Source organism: Melospiza melodia, chromosome 2 (genome assembly GCF_035770615.1).
Source record: "Melospiza melodia melodia isolate bMelMel2 chromosome 2, bMelMel2.pri, whole genome shotgun sequence".
NCBI classification, from domain to species: Eukaryota; Metazoa; Chordata; class Aves; order Passeriformes; family Passerellidae; genus Melospiza; species Melospiza melodia.
Window position 1 is genome coordinate 58,223,180 of NC_086195.1, and position 19,447 is coordinate 58,242,626.

General features: G+C 46.3%; 1 protein-coding gene across 1 annotated transcript; it reads left to right on the top strand.

The window, feature by feature from the left end:
• The first annotated feature begins 6,886 nt into the window (after positions 1-6,886).
• LOC134415106 (phospholipase A2-like) lies at positions 6,887-18,284 on the top strand. Its single transcript, XM_063150411.1, has 4 exons — positions 6,887-7,009; positions 10,126-10,291; positions 14,879-14,985; positions 18,057-18,284. The coding sequence occupies exons 1-4, from the start codon at positions 6,967-6,969 to the stop codon at positions 18,218-18,220; spliced, it is 480 nt and encodes a 159-aa protein (XP_063006481.1). The 5' UTR covers positions 6,887-6,966; the 3' UTR covers positions 18,221-18,284.
• The last annotated feature ends 1,163 nt before the right edge of the window (positions 18,285-19,447 follow it).

A 19,447-nucleotide genomic window follows, 5' to 3' on the forward strand; every position in this document is an offset into this window, starting at 1 on the left:
ATATGCAGCATTGGTTGTTGTCAAGAAAAGAGAGTAGCTAAACCTTTGCTATGCAGTGTTTCTTCTACTAAGTCTGTAGCAGTAACCTTGAGTTCATGGCCAGCCTTCAGAAGGAAATCTGATAGCAAATCATCATAGTAGCATCTTCAGAGGAAGATTTCATATTTCCTGTAGAAGTAGCAACACCACCTAAAATTTAGCCCATTATTGACTTGCTCTTTCTATACTGAGGTATCAAATATAGGAGACATTAGTCGGTACACTTGACACATCCTAATTTAGCAATCTGAATAATGGAGCAGAGGTAGTGTGACATACATCCTCTTTTCTTCAGGAAGTCCCTAATTGCCCTGCCTCTTAAAAGTGGAAGACTCAGAGCTCCCAAGTGCTCCCTAAATTAAACAGGAACAAACTGCTGTTTTGAATGGAAGCCTTTAGTAAAAAAGCACTTTTCTGTGTCTCTAGCTACCTGAGGGTGGAGACAGCTACCAGCCTGAGTCTCCAAGCGATTTATGATATTGAAGATGGAAGTGGTGGATTGAAACAAAAGGCAGAAGGAGAGAGATATGACATGGCAAGTGTAGAAGCAGGAAAACTTTTAGCAATTGAAAAAAAATGAAAATGAAGCCTGAACAGTGGGAAAATGAGAAACTAAAGCAGACAGTGCACACCAGACTACTTAGATAGGAAGCACAGGAATATATTGGCAGAGCTGAGTGAGGACAGTGGCACAGAATTGTCAGGGTTGAAACGTACTTGCAAAGGTGGAATAAGAATTTCATGTGCTGATTGGTATTACACCTTCCCCACTCAGGTCAGCCCCTCCTCTTTCTCCCAGGAGGATCTATGAACACACCTCTGTTTACATTAACTTTACGACCAGAAAAGAAAAAAAGTACCATTTTGCTCTGTTGAGAACTGCCCATGAATTTAAACAAGACTTCAAAACCCTGACACATCAAACCAGGTATTTTAATGGGCTTCTGAGTCTAGATTAGTATCATGAATCTTGGTGTCATTGGTATGAATTCGTGTCATGAGTCTTTCAGTTTTGTCTCTAACAGGGGTTCCTGTTAAATGAGCACAAACATTTATGTTAGTAATTCTTTTTCAGGGAATTTAGAGGCATTCCAGGAACTTGTTTTGGAAACCAGACTGTATGTTCATCTCCGTGTGTGGGTGTTCCCTGGTCTCCTGGTGGATGAAGCAGCCAAACCTCTTGGTGGATCTCACACACTAAAGCAGCTTGAGGGGGTGTTGGTATTGGAAGAAGACACTTTTATTCAACTTGTACCCATGTACTTTATCTTTTAAGTGGGAAATGTCATCAGGGCTCTAAATGGAAAGCCAGCTGTCTCAGGGTGCTCAGCTGATCATGTATTCCTGGCTTTTGCTACAGGCAATGCTCAATGTGGTTCCAAGGAGATGCATTTGTGGTGGTGATGGCAGCAGGTTCTGCACTGCCCGGGCATGCCGTGTTCCTGATTTCTGACTGTCTATGGCCAAGGGACATTGACTGCAGTCTTGAAAACCTTTTGGGAGTCATGGTCCCCTTGCCCTGACAGTTGCAGTGGGTTATGTGAGTTCCACCAAAGCCCAACAGTTCCTGGAGGACACAAGAACCTCTCTGCTCCTGGGCGAGCCTGTCTCTCAGGCGGCCGGCCGGCTGCTGCTCTAAGCAAAAGGCAGGACAAACAAGGAAGTGGGAGCTTCCAAAGGCCTCACCATGAGAGTGTCACTAACACCTGGGAGAAGAAGGCTGGGAAAGTCTTGATGTTCCCAGTGACAACAGGAGAAGGCTGCTGGGGCCTGTCACCACCTGCAGTGACTGCACAACAGTGGGACATCTGCACCCCATCTCTCTTCTGTGGATTGCCCCTCCGCTCTCCATGGCTTGTGGAAGGAATGTGTGAAGGGATGCAACTCTGTGTGTCGTGTGAAATGAATGGACCTTTTGTGGTCACAGACCCTCAGGAGGGCTGGATGGAGGCAGCCGTGAGGGTGGCAAGGCAGCCTGCTGGGGTGGTGTAGCTCTTCTCTAGCACACAGCCCACAGGGTTTGCCTCACATTCCCCAATGCTGACAAGGAAGAAGCTGCTGCTCCCTCAGCATATCATATTACTCTCCTGCTTCAACTCTCTTCATTTCCTGACCCCTGTCAGCTCCACCTGCCTTCCACTCCAGCAGGTTATACATGCAGACCATGAGGTCCACTCCTTCATGGGAGGAGGGCAAGAAAGTGTGCAGAAGGGGAACAACATATGTAGAAATTACTTCAGAGAGGAAGGTCCTCCACAGTCAGCTCAGAACCTTCTGAGACTGCTGGGAGAAAACTGTGACAGTGAAATCTTGAGAGAGGTGGCCTTTCACCTTTCACCAAAGGGGGATGTGTGATTATAGACATAAGCAGGCACTGACTTTGAGAGGGTGCTGCAGGCTGGAGCCATCCAGCTTCACTATTCAGAAATGACACCATCAAGAGGAGACCATCACACAGCAGCAGTGAAACTCAAGGAGATGCATACTAGATGCCCTCAAACCAGGAGGCACTTCTAGAAATTGTTTTGGGGCTAACTTAGAAACTGGAGACAATAATAATAATAATAATAGTAGTAGTAGTAGTAGTAATAATAATAATGTCTTTCCTCATTAAAGACTGAATGGGCTTTATCAGCACTAAAATATGTGCAGACCTTCCATCCAAGACAATATTAAGCAAGACTATTTACTTTTTATATTACTCTGTTAACTCTGTAACTGGTTATGTCACCAGAAGTCACATGGCAGTCTTAGATTTACTTTCTTCCTCCAGACAGCTAATGTGGAGTATGCTTCTCTTTAGAACTGATTTTCTCTTCTAATTCTGACTACCCAAACAGTCATTCTGTATCCTCCAGTCTTCAGTCTCCTGGTCTTTGCAGGGGCAGATCCTACAGGGAATTCTAATGCTCATGGTACTGCAAGAAAGAGTCCTCTGCCTCTCAAGGAATCTTGGAAATCAAGGAAAACCCTTTGGCCTGACAGCAAAAGCACCATTGATTCTTCTGGTGCTGAACAGAGAAGTCCTCTTGAGGTTGGTGGCAACATCCACAGTGGTGGCTGGGTATTTCATTTGAGGAAGCACAGCCTCTAGGGGATGAAGGACAGCCCATCTTCTACAGGAAGATCTGATAGTTTGAACTTCGTTGGGTAAGCCTTATATAAAACTGTGGATTCCTTACACTCCCCTTCAACTGAAGACTTTTCCCCAATACTGTTTTTCAACAACAAGCCCAAGAGTATGCACTGCCACCATCCCTGAGGGCCAGCTGGTTTGGCGGTACACACCAAGGGAACTGTTTTCAGCAGAGCCAGTTTATCTGAAGAAACAGCCCCCCAGCAGCACGGATCAATTGCCCCACACAAGTGACCTGAGGCTCAAAGTAAGTTTATTTTGCATGCAGTTTGGGACAGACAGTAGTGTGAGTCTGAGTTTGATGAGGTGACATCCAACACTCTCATGTGCTGCCTCTTGCTACTAGTGAGAGTGGACCTCAAACAGGTGACATGCAAAATTCACATGAACAGGTGGGATTGGAGAATTAATTTTATTTCCCTAAACAGTACTAGAAATGCCCTCATGATCCCAGTGTATTTGTTGTAACATAGTAAGAACGTGATTAGCATTTAATGCTACTTAACAAATATGCTAATTAATTTAGGCAACAGTAATCAGTACCTGCACAGATTAACAAACTTGACCAGTCAGTGGTGTGAAACAACCATGAGGATATGATATATTAACTCTGCTTTGCATTTTAAGGTTGAATTTGGGCATCCCTTCCTAATACCCTGAATAAGTCTTCTTCCAAAATTGAAGATACATTTGGCTATGACAGGAGTCTATTTCTTTATTTTGTATTTGATGCTGAATGGGGGGCAAAAAACTAATCTGTTATTTGGGGTGCTGTGAGAACATAACAAATAAAATTAATTTGAGATCTAAAACTTCATAATATCTTTTTTGATCAGGTTTATAAATCATCAAGGCTTTGGAAGAAAAAGATTAAGTGTCATTGTAAATCCAAATTATTCTGATAAATCCAAAGTAAATAAAGCAAAATATCTACCAGAATAGATACTTTTGGTGACAGTTCCTCTGGACTTGGGGACCCCAGGAATCCTGTAAAGCATCTGCAAAGGTTCCTCACAACTCCCTCTGGTCCCCAGTTAAGAACTGGGCCAGCCAGGTACCTGTCAGGGGTGGGGTTTACTCTAACAGGGTGTAGTTCAGCCCGACCCCACATGGTGTTTCAAAGCCTGCCTTTGTTGCACTTCTCCTGTGTCCATAGAGCCTTTGATCACAGCACATCTTCCTCCAGCATCCTCTTTCCGCAAACTCTCATTCTCAAGGTCAAACGTTTGCCAGCAACAGCTCCCACACACAGCAGCCCTGAGCACAAACTCAGGCTGGCTGGGGAATGGCTCGGGAGGAGCCCTGGGAAGGACCTGGGGCCATTGGTGGATGAGGAGCTCAACATGACCCAGCAATGAGCACTCACAGCCCCGAATGCCAGCTGCATCCTGGGCTGCATCCCAAGCAGTGTGCCAGCAGGGTGAGGCAGGTGATCCTCCCCTCTGCTCCAGTTTGGTGGGACCCCACATGAGGTGTTGCATCCAGCACAAGAATGATGTGAGCCTGCTGGAGCGAGGCAGGGAGGGCCATGAAGGTGATCTGGGGGCAGGAGCACCCCTCTCTCCTACGAAGACAGAGTGCTGGGGCTGCTCATCATGGGGAAAAAAGGCTCCTGGAGGTCTTATAGCAGCCTTCCAGTATCTAAACGGGGCTGCAAGAGAACTGGAAAGGGACTTTTTACAAGGGCTTGTAGTGACAGGACAAGGGGCAATGGCATTTAAATGAAAATGAGTAGGTTTGTGTCGCCCTGTTCTTCTAAGTTCTTCTAAGCCTTCTGTTGTTTACATTTTTGTAATGGAGTTTCTCAGGCACACTTTCATGTAAATAATGATTGTTTTGCATTCTTTTCTGGAGGAAGAGAAAATTGATGGACTGTTGGTTTGACCGGTGTCATTGGACTGTTGGTTTGACCAGTGTCATTGGAGAGGTAGCAATTTCATCCTCCAATACAGGGTCACTTTTCAAATTCTGTATATATCAAGGCTGAAAATAAACTGCCCTTCTTTTTTTACCTTGGAGGTTCCAGCATGTGTGTCATTTTATTTTGTGTCCAATTGTAACAGGTTTGGATTACATATTAGGAAGAAATCCTTTTCTGTGAGTGTGCTGAGGTACTGGGACAGGTTTGCTCAGAGATGTTGTGGATGCCCCATTCATGGAATCATTAAAGGTGAGACTGGATGGCACTTGAAGCAACTTGTTTGAGTAGAAGGTGTCTCTGCCCATTGCAGGGGTTTCAAATGATTTTTAAGGTCCCTCCCAACCCAAACCATTCTATGATTCTGCGATTCTATGTGATTTGGCATTATGACTTGAATAAATGAATAGTTATTGAAGGGGGCTTCGAAGGGCAGAAGCTTTGCAGCTTCTCCTGAGCCCCTCTGAGGTAGTGCAGGGCAGGGAGCAGCGCAGGATGCATGTTGTGCTCAAGCTGCCCTCCCTCCTCCCCTACTGCCAGCACATGGCCCATCACTGGGGTGCTGGTGGAAATTTCAGGCTGGTAATTGTAATGAGATTTACTCAATCCTGCTGTCTTGTTTGCCCTGTACCACAGGGCATCTCCCAGGATGTTCTGTATCTTGAAAACTTGCTTGGCAAAGAGTGACAGCAGCTGTACTGGGGCAGGTCTCAGCAGAAGGGAGCTGCATAAACGACTTGCTGATGAACTTTGATTCACTACCAACGTGTAGCAAGCAAATATTTAAACCCCTGCCATTCAGAAGGGAAACACAGCTTTAGCAAGGAACAGTCAGGCAAGGAGTGCTGCTATGATAGCCCTGGGCTGTGCCCAAGAAGGGGCAAGCAGCCCCCTTCCCCTCCTGTTCCACTCCAGCAGAGCAGCCCACCGTGCCCACACCAGGGAAGGGGCAGATGCTCAGACCCCAAGTGGCTGCTGTACCAAGGAAGGAAGGAGTTTAAAAGCTGTTTCAAGCCCAAAGACAAAATAAGTGTGGCCATTCCTCCTGCCCACATTGCCTGTGACCTCATACAGGCAGAGGCTGTGTGACAGGGAGGCCACCTCTGGATTTGGGTGCCTGCTGTGACCAGAGCCCCAGGGCTGGACCCAGCTGCTGGTCTCTTTTCTGTGGCTGGCAGCCGCATACTGACGAGTCTTCAAGAAATCTCTTGGTGTTAGTCAGGTGCAGCAACAGGCCAAGAGGGTATTTATCCCTCAGCGTGGGGCCAAATTAGCTCTTTTGGTCAGTTTATAATTAGGTACCTGCATTTAACAGTATTCTTTCTGTTGGATTTTTATAGTTTTGTCTTTTCTTTTTTAAACATGAAAATAATCAGTCTTAAAATAAAATCATTTATAAAAAAATACCCTGGGAAGTGATCTATAAAAGGACAAAATCCTTGCCAAGGGAATGCCACAGCAGCGGGCCCAAGCCACAGAAAGCCCGGTTGAAGGCTTCGCTTTGCCGCAGCTTCTCAGAGGTTACCCAGGGTCTGTAAGCAAACAGCTTAAAGGAGCCCGGCTTAGTGCCGGGCTCTCGGGCTGTCCCGGAGCCTAATGCCCTGGCAGCAGCCCCTCCCTCGCTCCTGCCCGAGGCGATGCTGGGCAAACAGGGCCAGGCCTCGCCCTGCGCTCCCGCCGCGGGGCCGGGCCGCGCTGGGCTCGGGGGCATCGCAGGAGAGGCCGTGCCAGGCGGGCGGGCGCAGAGCCATGTGCATATAAAGCCCGGGGCAGCAGCCCGGCAGGCTTGTTCAGCACAACCACACCTCGGCTCGCCTGGCAGCACGGCTAGGTGCTGATCCCCGGAGCACCCGAGCGTGGGAGCGATCTGCCCATGGGCCCCCGCCGGCTGCTGCTTCTGGCGCTGCTTCAGGCAGGTGAGTAGCACCCCTCGGTCCCTCTGCCCTGCCGTGCCGCCCCTGCCCGGGCACAGCCTCTCCCTGCGCCATCAGCTTTGCCTGCTTCGCGCCAGGACCGCCGTGTGATGCGGCCAAGTGAGGGGACAAAGTGTCACTAGGCAATCTTCAGCTTTACAGTGAGGGACAGTGTAAGTGAGCTGCCTGCCTGCCTCACTTCCCAGCCCCAGCTATGGTTTGCATAACCTGTATAAACACAGATCACCTTCTTTTTCAGTAGTTTTCTGCTACAGAGCTGTTAGTGTCTGTGTTCCGTTGAAATACCTTCCTTTTATACCAGTGTCCATGGAGTGAGCAGTTTTCATGACATCTGAATTTAAAATAGATTTTAAAATTCTGTTTATAAAAGCCATAAATGGCCACTAACATAAAGTCCCTACAGACAAAGGCAACAAAACTCTAAACTGGCACATCTGAGGTTATACCTGCAGTAGAGTTTTAAAAGAAAAAAAACAACCTCCTACCTCCATTTACAGCAAAGGCTGCCAGTTTAAGCAGGAAATAGTGCTAAGTTGTCAGATTCACCTCTGCTCACCTCTCTGCAGGTATGTTCTTCTCTAAGGTGGTCCCTTAGTAGTTTAACTAATGATTGGACATGCTGCTAATGGGACGTTTGGCTAGGAGCAGGCTGCTGTGGAGACTTCAACTTTTTCAAGGCTTTCCTGGCTGTGTTGGCTCAGCTGCCTAGCATAGAGAAAGCAATTTCAGTTCTTGGTCAAGTTATTAGCAGTGCACCTGAATATTAAAAATGTACTTGCTAGGGCTGACCTCTCAGCTGCAGCAGCGCACTGCTGGCTCAAAACCCAGACAGCTTTCAAAGAACAGGAACATCAGAGGCTGCCTGGACGCCTCTTGCAGAACACACAGCCCTAAGCACACTAATTGAGTCTTTTGGACTCAATTTCCTTTGGGGCGCTCTCTCCACTTTCATAGCAACTCTGCACTGTAATTACAGTTCCTTGATCTCCAGAGATATCCCCAAAAGAAGAATGGCCTTTCTTCTTCTGGGTGAGGTAAAGTTACCTTACAGCAGCCTCAACCATTTTCAGCCAGCGGCCAAAAGGCCCAGCAGTGCTGGCTTAAGAGGCCAGTGAAAGAGCTAAAAACGAAGTCAAGCCGTTTGTCAGAAGGCTGGGATTCCTACAAAGACGTTTTTGTCTCCACTGGAATATTTTCAGGGTCAGCAAACTGGAACAGGTTGAAAAATCATGATTTATACCCCCAAAGCCAAAGCAGCTCACTACTTGTGATTTCCCCTGAGAGCAAAGCCCCCTTCTAACTCTGGAGCCTTGCTGTTTAGACAAGGAAAATAAGTGGTCTCTTTAGTTCTCATTAAAACCCATCCAATGTGTTTTTAGCACGAAACCTGAACACTCAAGTAGTGTTTAGCTGAGCCAGCTTACTTTTTTAGGAATGTGCATTTAATCCCTGAGGAATGCCCCAGGGAGCAGACTGAGGCTATGCTGGACAGCCTGAGGTGAGGATCCCTGGGGTGAAAATGGTGGCACCCTCTCCTACTGGGGGGTCGGGCTGGGAGAGGGAGCAAAGCCCTGCCTTGTCCTTCGTGGGGAGAGGCCCTCCTTGTCTTCACTGGCATTTGGATTGGGCTCGGAGGGCAAGCTGGCCCAGGAGATGTGGGAAGAGGCCCAAGCAGGGGGATTAGAGGCTAGGTTTTAAAAGGAAAGCAACTGTTTTAATAATAGTATTGAATCCTTGGGTGGTTTAGAGGATTAATTAGCCCGTGTTTGCACAACACTTTGAAGAGGTCAAGCATGCTGCAATAGCCAGGGGCAGGTGGCAAAGCAACTTCAGTGGCCAGTTCCCAGTTCCCAGGAGTCACCTCCCTCTCCATCCAAGCATGCTGGAAAGCCCCTGTTTGATTTTGGAGTGGCTGTGCATGGGTGGGATGAGCAGATGGGTCAGGCTTTCGGGCTGAGGATTTTGATCCTACCAATAAAGCAGTGCAAAGTGCATTTGGTCCTTCAGTAAATCCAGGCATAAAATGCTCCTGTTTGTCTCTACAGCAGGATAAGAGCAACATTTGTGACTGAGCATCACAGTGGTTTGAGTATTAGGGGTAGGGTACTCTTGGTTTCCATAACAGCTACTGCAAGAATGAGCCTGTGGCTTCTAAAAAAGTTCCAAATTAACATGCGAAATCACGAGACTGATCAAAACACTTGTAACTCAAAAATCTCCAGACTGGTTTGGGTGGCCATCCACACACTCCAGCTGACACAGAGCTCCTTTCTCCTTTTTTCCCCAAATTAATGGGGCCTACCTGTTACGACTTAGGTGGAACATAATAATGGAAGCGGATACAAGTGTTGCCAGCACTTCCAGAGTCCCAAGAGAAAGTGGCTGTACATGCATCTTGGCTAATGGAGGCACTTTGTCCTTGACAAAGTATGTACTCTACAGGCTCTGGGGCATGTAGCCGTCCCTCTATGCAGATTAATAGGATTATCAGTATGTTTTGCCACCTGGAAAATGGGTTAAAAGATCCTGAATAATAGAGAAACTTGGATAATGTAAGAAATCTTGAGCAACATAGAAACTTCATTTCTTTCCACAGAGTCCTGGTTAGGTCTGGTTGCCTGGCTGTAGTCTGGGGCTTCATGTCCCAGTCAGGAGCATAGCATAGCTGGAAAACTGTCCCAGGTTTGGGAGCTCTGGGGTGCAGTGAAGCACAGGGGGCCTCCATGGTGCTGGCACAGACCCTGCAGAGCTTGTCAGCTTGGGCTCCGTGATGAGCACAGCCACGCACACTGCTCCCGGGTGCAACACAGCTGCAATCACACACTAGCACACCAGAACTAACAAGTCCCGATTGAACTAAGCTCCTGTGGAACAAGTAGCATGCTTGGGCATTCCTGCATCCAACTTTTGATTATTCCAGACACAGGCAAAGCTCCCTGCAAGACTACCTTTGGTCAGCTGAATGTCATGACTAGTTAGATTGTCAGGGCTGCCCCCAACCAACCAGTCAAAATCAAAACCCTCTCCCTTTAAGGACTGTAGGAAGATCAGTAGGAGGATGTTTAATCCTTGTGTGTAACCGTGTCCTGTCTTTGCAGTTTGGAAAGGTGCTCTGGGAAAGTCCCATTCACTGCACACTCGAGGAATCATTGAACTGGCTGGAGCCATAACGTGTGGCACAGGACGGTCTCCCTTGGCATATATTGGCTATGGGTGCTACTGTGGACTGGGAGGACGAGGTTGGCCTAAAGATAAAACAGACTGGTAAGAGAAACCTTGGCTACGTGTCCAGAAGCAGTGCAGATCTCCCTACTTTTCTCTGTTTGTGCTGCTGTGACTCCACTGACAGATTTGCTGCCTTGTGGGCAGGGAGCTTAGTATATATGAACATACTGGGGATTTGGGAGTGATGACCCATGTATCACTTGGGATTTGAATGAGGGCTTAACCTCCTTCTGGATGACACCAAAGCTCTTAGGACCTTGTAATATGTGGGGTAGAGGGCAAAGGAGAAACCAGGATGTAATTTTTTGAAATAGCTGTTTGTTTTTTCATAGAGAGCACACTCTGCCTGACGAAAGGAGTGTAATCCAAGGTATTTGGAGGGTTATTTCACCTAAATCCTTAAAATGGAAGTGATGCAAATATCACTGTTTATCCTCTTGAAGAAATCCATATAATTGCAAGGAGTAATCAAACCTGTTGCCCTAATTGGCTGTTAGTTCCCACTGAATCAAGGCAGAACAATAAGGGAGAGCATGGTGCTATTTCTCCTTTTCCTTGTTAGTGGGGAAGATGTTGGCCTTGTTACTCCCCACAAGTGTTGGAGGTTTTGCATGCCATCAAAGGCTTCTTTCCTGTACTGTGCAATGAGCATAAGAGAGTAAATGAGAGTAAAGCTGAGGATAGTGGACTCTTGTTGCTCTGAGCCTGGTATTTGCAATCCCGCCAGGTTTGAAATATCAAAGTCAAAGCACACAAGTCTATCTACAGTCTTCAGACCAGGTGCTACTAGTAAGCAAGCTCTGCTTTTAGCTGGGGTGAAGGCAGTCTGCAGCTCACTAGGAAGGAAACTGAGCTTTCCAGAATACCTTGATGCTGGGGACATTGCAGGTTGCTACAAAACCAGATTTTGCTGAATTAGAATGACAGAAAAAAGGGGGGAGTGAAGGAAGAAAAGGTGTCAAAGCTAAAGATCTCTGTGGGCATGAACGAGAAGACTAATGGAGCTGTCTTCATTAATGCAGTGAGATGTTTCACTCCCAAAGCCCTCTCATCATGTCCCTTTATTTGTCTGTGAAATATTTCATCTATGAAACAGTCAATATGGGCCTCACAAACGATGAGTAACTGCAGTAATATCTCCTGACCTCCTTATCACAGCACTTATCTACAGCAGCGTATGTAGGGTGTTTAATTATTTCTGTTATCCTTTAACAAATTTCATAATAAAGCTTTGAAAGTAAAACTTTACTTCACTAATTTGAAGCACTGCTTTTATTGAAGGGCTGAGCAGAGTGACTTAAAAGCTGTTTTCCATAGAGACTGAGTGACATCCAAATTTATGTGACCCTAGGAGATGCAAGAAGTCATCACTCCTGAAAGAGTAAAAGACGGCCACATGTTCGCCAGCCAGTGTTTCTGCTGTTGTTTAAATTGCATGGAGTATTTTAGGATTTTATCCTAAAGGCAGAAAATGAGACTTTGCAAGTAGAAATGCTTCAAAATATCAGATAGTTTGTAAAAGGGAAGCTTGATCCTCTAAGTACATTCATTGTTATTCTTTAGCTGCAATGCTTGGCTGCTGTAGAAAAACTTAAAAGTTTTATTTAGGTTCTTAGCTAGGACAAATCAGCAATGCCACATTAGATTTAGGTCTAAAAATTTCCATTTTCTGTTTGTAAGAGAAATATTGATATCTGTTACTAAGAACTACTGCAACGATTTGAGTGGTTGAGTACCCCACACCTGTCAAAATGACCACATTATTTTCCCTATTTGCCATTCTAAAAAGGAAAGGGTGGCAAAACTACTGGCTGTGAGTGACAAATACTGTTTGAAAATTATTCACCTCCTTGACCTTCTAGGTTTTTACAGAGACCCTTACAAAAGGAGTAATTTTCTTGTGTGTAATTCAGTCAATCTGTCTAGACAGGGCTAGAGTGCTTCTAAGCACCTCTCTTTTATGTGAAAAAGAAAAAAAAAGCCATTGAGTGGATAATCCTTTTATAAGGTTTATTCCACATACTGACTTTGATGTGGTGTTGTCACAAATTACCTTTTCCCTTTTGTTCCACTCTTCCACTCTCACAGTTCCATCACTTCAAGGTATAATGACATTTCTTCCACATAGACTCAATCGATTTGTTTCTCCTTTCTGTTCCCCTGGATTGCTGCAGCACCTAGGTTGTAAAGCAGGACCTAAGGGTGCTCAGCACTTCCCTGAAAACACCACGAAAGGCAGGGTGCATCCATGACTCATCTAAGTCACAGGATCCTTAAGGCTGGCAAAGATCTCTATGATCATTGCATCCAACTGTTACATCCTGGCCAACTCGTAGGGAAGAGTAAGATCTCTCCTCTGTCGCAAGGTTAAAGCAAAAGACACACAGCAGTGAGGGTGCTGTTGGTGTGACAAACACAACGTGACAAATTCCTACCTCACTGGCATTTGCTCAACAGCAGGGCTCTGGCCAGCTGATCCCTGCGGGCCGGCCGGAGCTGCCTGTAGCCACCAGGGCTGTCTCGTAGTCCAGCCGTGACCAGCAGGTTGTTGAGTACCCAGGTGACACAGTTGTGTTTGTTTGCCATCGCTGATGATGACCAGTGCTGCTGGCTGCCTCTGTTTGTGTTGCTGTAACCGAATGTTAGCAGGTCATTAAAAGCTTAGCACCACTCTGACCCAGGTGCAGCAAAGGGGGACCGGAGGGGACCATCTGAAGGTGGCAAAGGACAACAATAGCATTCCTTAGTCTTCATGCCTTGACAGTTCTTTCAGATGTTTGTAAATTAGGAGCTTTGTGTTGGAGTAAGCTACCTGTTACCCTGCTGCAGCTGTGGGGATCATCAGGAGGAATGCTGTAAGGGGAGGCAGAATTATGGCCCAGACCCTGTGGTTCTGCAGAGCTTATGTGACTTCCCCTAGTTTTGCCAAGCCAGATAAGGAGCAGCAAGTTCTCACTGCTAGCTAGAACACCATTTGCTAGTGCAAATTCAGTGCTCATTTGCTTGTCCTTGCCTGATTCACAGAAAATCTTTTGCCCCCTACAGTATCTGTCCTCACTTCTCCTACCTCTCTTTCTCTTTGTTCCTTGTGGCTCTTCATAAAGCGCAATTTCTTTCCCTTGGTACACAGGGCCCTAACACCTCCCTCTGCTCGTCTCTCTTCACATTGTTCTTCTTCCCCATACTCCCCCATCGCTGACTCATCAATTTGGCTACTGACTCACGCCCCAGACCTCAGAGACCTTTGGTTTCTATAGCTGGCACTCCCCTCCACCACAGCCTCCGGTGCTCAGTGTCCCATATATGAGACACTAGGGATGGGCCTGCTCTGCTACCTATCATTCCCCTGAGGATGGATTAGGCTTTGCTGCAGCTTCGGGGTTTTTATGTTAAATCAGCCTGCCTCAATTTTTCCCAGTTAGTAGAGTGGTTTCTCTGTAGAGTCAGTTCTTGCAGGGATGTCTTCTGGAAATACAGGAGATCACCGTTCTCTGGCTCCAGCCTCTGACCTTGCATCCTTGCTGAAACAACCTTTGTTATTCAGCAGAGAACATCTTTTAAGTGCTGAATCTTTTCTTGGTGGAATTTGAATCCCTAAATTACAAGAATAAAATTCAAGTGAGGTCAAATTTTCCATAAATTCAGAAGTAATTGACAGTGAGAATGATCTCACTGACTAGTCCATAGGACAGATGTCATCAGCTGAGCTGTTCCTCCTCATTCCCTCTCTGGTCAGTGAAACACAACTGCATTTTTCAAATCTGATGCTTTTCACCCTGTGTTAGATCTCTGCAGCACGAAAAAGTGAACTGTGGTGCAGATGTGCATAGAGAGAAGATAGGTGAATGCCTTAGATGTAGATGGTTTTTAAGGTTCTTAAGTTAACTCATATGAATTTCACCATTGAGACTAATTAATTTGTAGCCTGCCCTCAGAACCTTTATGTGCCAAGGAGCACATGGCAGGTGAACTGAAGAGACTAAGTTTCTTGGTGATACTGAGGAAGGCAAGAAACACTCCAGTTTCAAGTTTTGGGATGGGTCTAAGCCTAAACTAGTGAGCCACAATATTGTAATCTTCACAGCAGCATTGTTGTTGCTTCTCTGCCAGAGCTCCTCTCTGACCCTCTCTGAATGCCTCACCCCTTTTTATCCCAGCTACCTCCACAGGCTACAGCTGCTGCCCAATTAAGCACATCACAGTTGCAGCCCATTTACAATAACTAGAATCAGGGCAATACAATACAGAGATCTTTTACTGCCATACATATGTTTACAATACATATATTTACTCAGGCCCCTACACCACAGTAGCACAACTTATAGGAACACTTCCGCTCCTTTTCAGCCAGATTACCGTGTCTTGACCACAGATGCTTTCATGAGGGTAAAAGCTCAGAGGAAGAAGCGCAGTGGTCATGGGAGCAAATATGGCATTAATGAGCTCCTGAGACAAGCGAGCCTTCCCAGAGATGCCAGGATACTTGCACCATCGACAGATGATTTACTGACGGGCCGGGGTGAACATTGCTGTCATGAGCTGTGTGTGAGCAAAGCTCCCCTGAAGCCTGTGCCAACAGGCAGGATGCAGGAGGACACCCATTCTCTCTCTTTCTGTGTCTCCCAGGTGCTGCCACAGGCATGACTGCTGCTATGACACGGCAGAGAAGGAAGGCTGCAACCCCAAGGTGCAGCGCTACCAGTGGGCGTGTGAGCAGAACACCGTGCGGTGCGGTAAGGAAAGGCTGGCTCCTGTCTTGGGCTCCCTCCCTCCTTCCCTCCCTCCCTGCTCTGCAGGCAGCAGGCTGACCACAGAGCTTTGGAGGCCCCAGAGGCAGGTTTGTGCTTGCCAAGCTGGTTTCAAAGCTGCTTTAGGCAATGTCCGTTCTCTTCCAAGCTCCCTGCCTGATCCTTGCCAGGAGCTGGGAGGAAAGCTGAGCCCCAGCACAGCCCATTCCAGGTAACCTGAGATCCACCCAGCACAGCCCATTCCAGGTAACCTGAGATCCACCCAGGCTGAGGAGCAGGACTGGGGGCCATGGAGCCCCCAAACCGTCCCAGTTTGACAGGGATGCAGATGACTCTCTGGAGACTTTCTGCTCACTGGCATTAAGTGTGCCTCTTCCCACAGCTGTGGGTCTTCAGGGGTGCTCTTTCCATTGCAGTTCTGGCCCTCCCTCCAGCAGGGCTGTCCACTTTTTACTACCCTTAAGCACTGCTAGGGAAGAGCCAGGCTATTTAGCATGGCTGCAAGATAGGTTAAACAGGATGCCAGCCTGCACCTCTGCCCCGTTTGGGGCTCCAGCCTGAAGTCTTGGGGTTCCAGCAGGGATTTGGAACCATGCAGAATCAAATGCTCTCAAGTGCTTCAGGCAGACAGCAAGTGTGGGCTGTACTCAGCTCTACAGCTGGTACCCAGTCAAGAGGGTTTGAATTGCACAGTCACAGCCCGTCAGTGTCTCGCACAGTTTGTTTTGACATACACCAGATGACTTGAGTCTTAGAATTTGTCACTTGTGCTTCTAAGTCTCCAGAAAGCTCCTGGTAGTAAAATCCATTGTAGAAGACTTTGAAAGTTTGAAAAGAAATCGTGAGAGTAAAACTTATCCCCATAATCATCTAAGTTACTTGCTGGAACATTAAAAGACTATTTCTACCTTATCAGAAAACCATATTTTACTGGTGCAATCCTCAGCTTCACCAGCAGCTGAAGATCTGCCAGGAGATAGGGGATGGGACACAGCACATCTGCAGTTGCTCTTTTCCTAGTTCCAGAACAATCTAGTAAATACAAAGTCCTGGCAAAGGAATGTGTCGCTTTAATGTACAACTGCTCTCCCTCCTGCCATATTTCCATAGCTGACTGATATTTTCTGCTAGTCATTTTACAGGGGAAAAGTCCTGTTTCTCTTTGCTGTGAAGGAACAATCCAAGTTGCAGATATGAGATGTATCATTCAGTCCATGGCAGTGGACATAGGAGTGCAGCAGGCTGCACTGACTTGGCCAACAAGCATGAGTTAAAAAAATGTCATTAATTCCTTAACTGATGTCCAGGCAAGACCTGATGCATCCATCAACTGCTCTCCACAAGCCCTCAGCAGGCTACACTCCCCCTGATATCCCTGGTGAGGAGGAACAATAGAAATGTGTTTTGAAGGCAAATTTCCTACCCCAGGATACAGCACTGGCAGGTCTTACTGGGATGTGAAGGTATAATGTCTGATCCCATTCAAACAAAAGAGATGAAGAATTAAATTTCCAGGCATGCTTGCTGAGCTCAGGGTAATGATGTCCAGAAGTGTTATAAGCAGAACTGTTTGCACTGTAATTTCAATGCAACAGGAATTAGATGCCTGCTGCCTGACACTGTACCATAAATACAGACATTTTCATGTAAAATAAACAGAAACTCATTTTACTTGGTATTTCTCCTCTTTTTGCTACCATTAGGTAGTTTTCTTTGTGAAATGAAAAAAACTGGCAAAACTATATTCTTCAGTCTAGATATGCCATCACCTGTAGGCAAATTCCATTCAATAGATATCTGGAATATTGAAAAGGCTGTTAGTTGAGGGGTCTGGTAAAAAAAAAAAACAAACATTCCTCTTGAACAAATGTTACAAATCCAGACTTTTGTACTCACATTTGAGGAACAGTTGCTGGCACAGCATAGGAAGAGCTCAAGTAGCACAGGGGTAAGGAGAGCATCAGGCAAGACTGGTAGCTAAGAGAAGAGTGGCCTTAAGTCCTCATTGACCCTTAAAGCACTTTTAGTAGTAAATACGTGATTATTCTGAACAGCTTAGGAAACTAGGGCTTTTCTTATTTTTCTCATACAGGGTTGATCCATCAAAGTCCAGTGAAATCTGGAAAAATTCCTATACTCATTCCAGTTGGTTTTGGAGTGAAGCCCAAGTGCACTGGCACATTAAACTTTGCCTAGTGCAGGGTTTTGTGGCTGTTAGATAATCCATGGTAGCAGCCCCAAAGAAGCAAGGTACTGTGCTTTAAAATAATATTAACCCAACAACTGCATTTAAGCCACTATAGGTGGGATGAGGTTCATTAACCCAAACTCAGTAATTTGCAATGTAGCCTTCTAAGCTAGTGGCTTTGATGTTATTTATGGCCACGTAGTCATATATTTGCATTCCTGTATAGTTCCATGTATGACTTTGATCACTTTGTTAGCTGCTAGCTCATAAAAATCAGGTACCTGGCCCTGCTGCAAAGCTCCTTGGCTCCTCTGCTGTGATCAGAGAGAGACAGCAGCAGCTGGTACAGCAAGAGTGAAGGATGCCTGGTGGGTGCTCTGACGCCCTCAGCTTTCTGAACATCCCTCTGGGAGGCTCCTTCTTTCAAAGGAGTGTTTTTTTCTTTTGAAATCAGTCTGTTTTGCAGAGGGAGGAGTTAGAAGGGAAATTCACTGACTGAGGAACAGTGGAATATTTTTACCTCAGGCTAAGATTAAATAATTTTCCTTTTCAGCTTTGACTACTGAATTAAATCCTCATAGTTCACAAAGATCTAGAAGCAGGGAGTGCTCTGTGCTGAGCAGATTTTTATAAGCATTGCCAATCTACATTTAGCTGCTAATTTCTGATGCTCTTTCTCACAGTCAAGGTCAGATCTGTTGACAGAGAGGGCAGGGGAGGGTCAAATCCACCCACAACACAACATGTTAATCTGCTGCCACCAGCCTTTGACCCCCAAGGGCTGCTTTTTTCGGGGATTTTTCCCCCTAAAACTGTTTCTTGCCTTTGATACAGAATGTCTCAACCTCAGCTCACATTTTTTTTGCAGATAACCTGACAGACCGATGTGAAAAAATGGTGTGCCTGTGTGACCAAGAAGCAGCCAAGTGCTGGGGAGCAGCCCCATACAATCCTCACTTCATCCTCTGGCCAGACTTTTTATGTGGACAGACGCATCCCACCTGCCATGTCAGATATGGGGGGCCAGAATAGTCTTTTCAGGACCTTTCTTCCAACAATTTGAACTTGAAGGTAGTGGAATAAAAATTTTCCTCATTTTCCAGATCTAACAGTGGTGTGAGAGCATTTCTATCGGTCCAGGATTTATGGGGAGGAGAGACAGACAGAAAGGTGCGTTGGTGGAGTTTCCTCTCTGTGAGAGAGCACTTGGAACGTATCGAGCTCTGCCTTTGGTGGACAACAAGCAAGTCAAGATCGCATGGGTAAGGGAAAAAGGGCAGACTAATAGAGGTAACACTGTTGTGGGTGTTTGCTACAGGCCACCTCATGCAGGAGAAAGTGCATGAGGTCTTCTACAGACAGCTTGAAGCAGCCTCACAGTCACAGGCCCTGGTTCTGGTGGGGGACTTTAACTACTCTGACACCCACTGGAGAAACAACAGGTGACAAAAGTGATTAAGGGTCTGGAGTATCTCTCTTTTGAGGAAAGGCTGAGGGAGCTGGGTCTGTTCAGCCTTGAGAAGAGATGACTGAGAGGAGACCTCATCAGTGTCTATGAATAACTGAAGGGAGGGTGTCAGGCTCTGCTCGGTGGTGCCAAGCAATGGAACAAGAAGGCATTGAGTAGAAACTGATGCACAAGAAGTTTTACCTGAACAGGAGGAACAACTTCTTTACTGTGCAGGTGACTGAGCACTGGAACAGGTTGCTCAGATAGGTTGTGGAGTGTCCCTCACTGGAGATATTCCAGACCTGTCTGGACACAATCCTGTGCCATGTGCTCTGGAATGACCCTGCCTGAGCAGTAAGGTTGGACCAGATGATCCTCTGTGCCCCTTCCAACCTACCCAGCCTGTGATTCTGTGACAGGTAACATATATGATGAAGCAAAGGGAAGATTCTGCTCTGATCATGCTTTTGCAGAAACAGAGGGTTTGGTCTGTGGTGCAGTGGGAACACCTCTCCTGTCACCAAATAGCTTTTTTTTTTTTTTTTTTTTTTAATCATAGACTCATAGGGTAGTTTGGGTTGGAAGGAGCCTTTAAAGATCATTTAGTTTCAATCTCTGTGCAATGAGCAGGGACACCTTTAACCAGACCAGGTTGCTTAGAACCCAGCTGTCTTATCCCTCATGCTCCTGCATCACAGCCCTGGAGATACTTCTGAGCTGTGTTCAGGGTAAGCAGAGTTACACTGGGCTATTGCAGTTGCAAGGTCAGCAAGGATTTCTGACTTCTGCTTACTAGAGGCATACCCACA

What these genes read in the sequence shown, in the direction of transcription:
- LOC134415106 (XM_063150411.1), top strand. Translation starts at nt 6,967, where the DNA reads ATGGGCCCCCGCCGGCTGCTGCTTCTGGCGCTGCTTCAGGCAG. An exon ending in CCTAAAGATAAAACAGACTG is followed by an intron (nt 10,292 to 14,878) that starts GTAAGAGAAACC and finishes TGTGTCTCCCAG; the next exon opens with GTGCTGCCACAGGCATGACT. An exon ending in GCAGAACACCGTGCGGTGCG is followed by an intron (nt 14,986 to 18,056) that starts GTAAGGAAAGGC and finishes TTTTTTTTGCAG; the next exon opens with ATAACCTGACAGACCGATGT.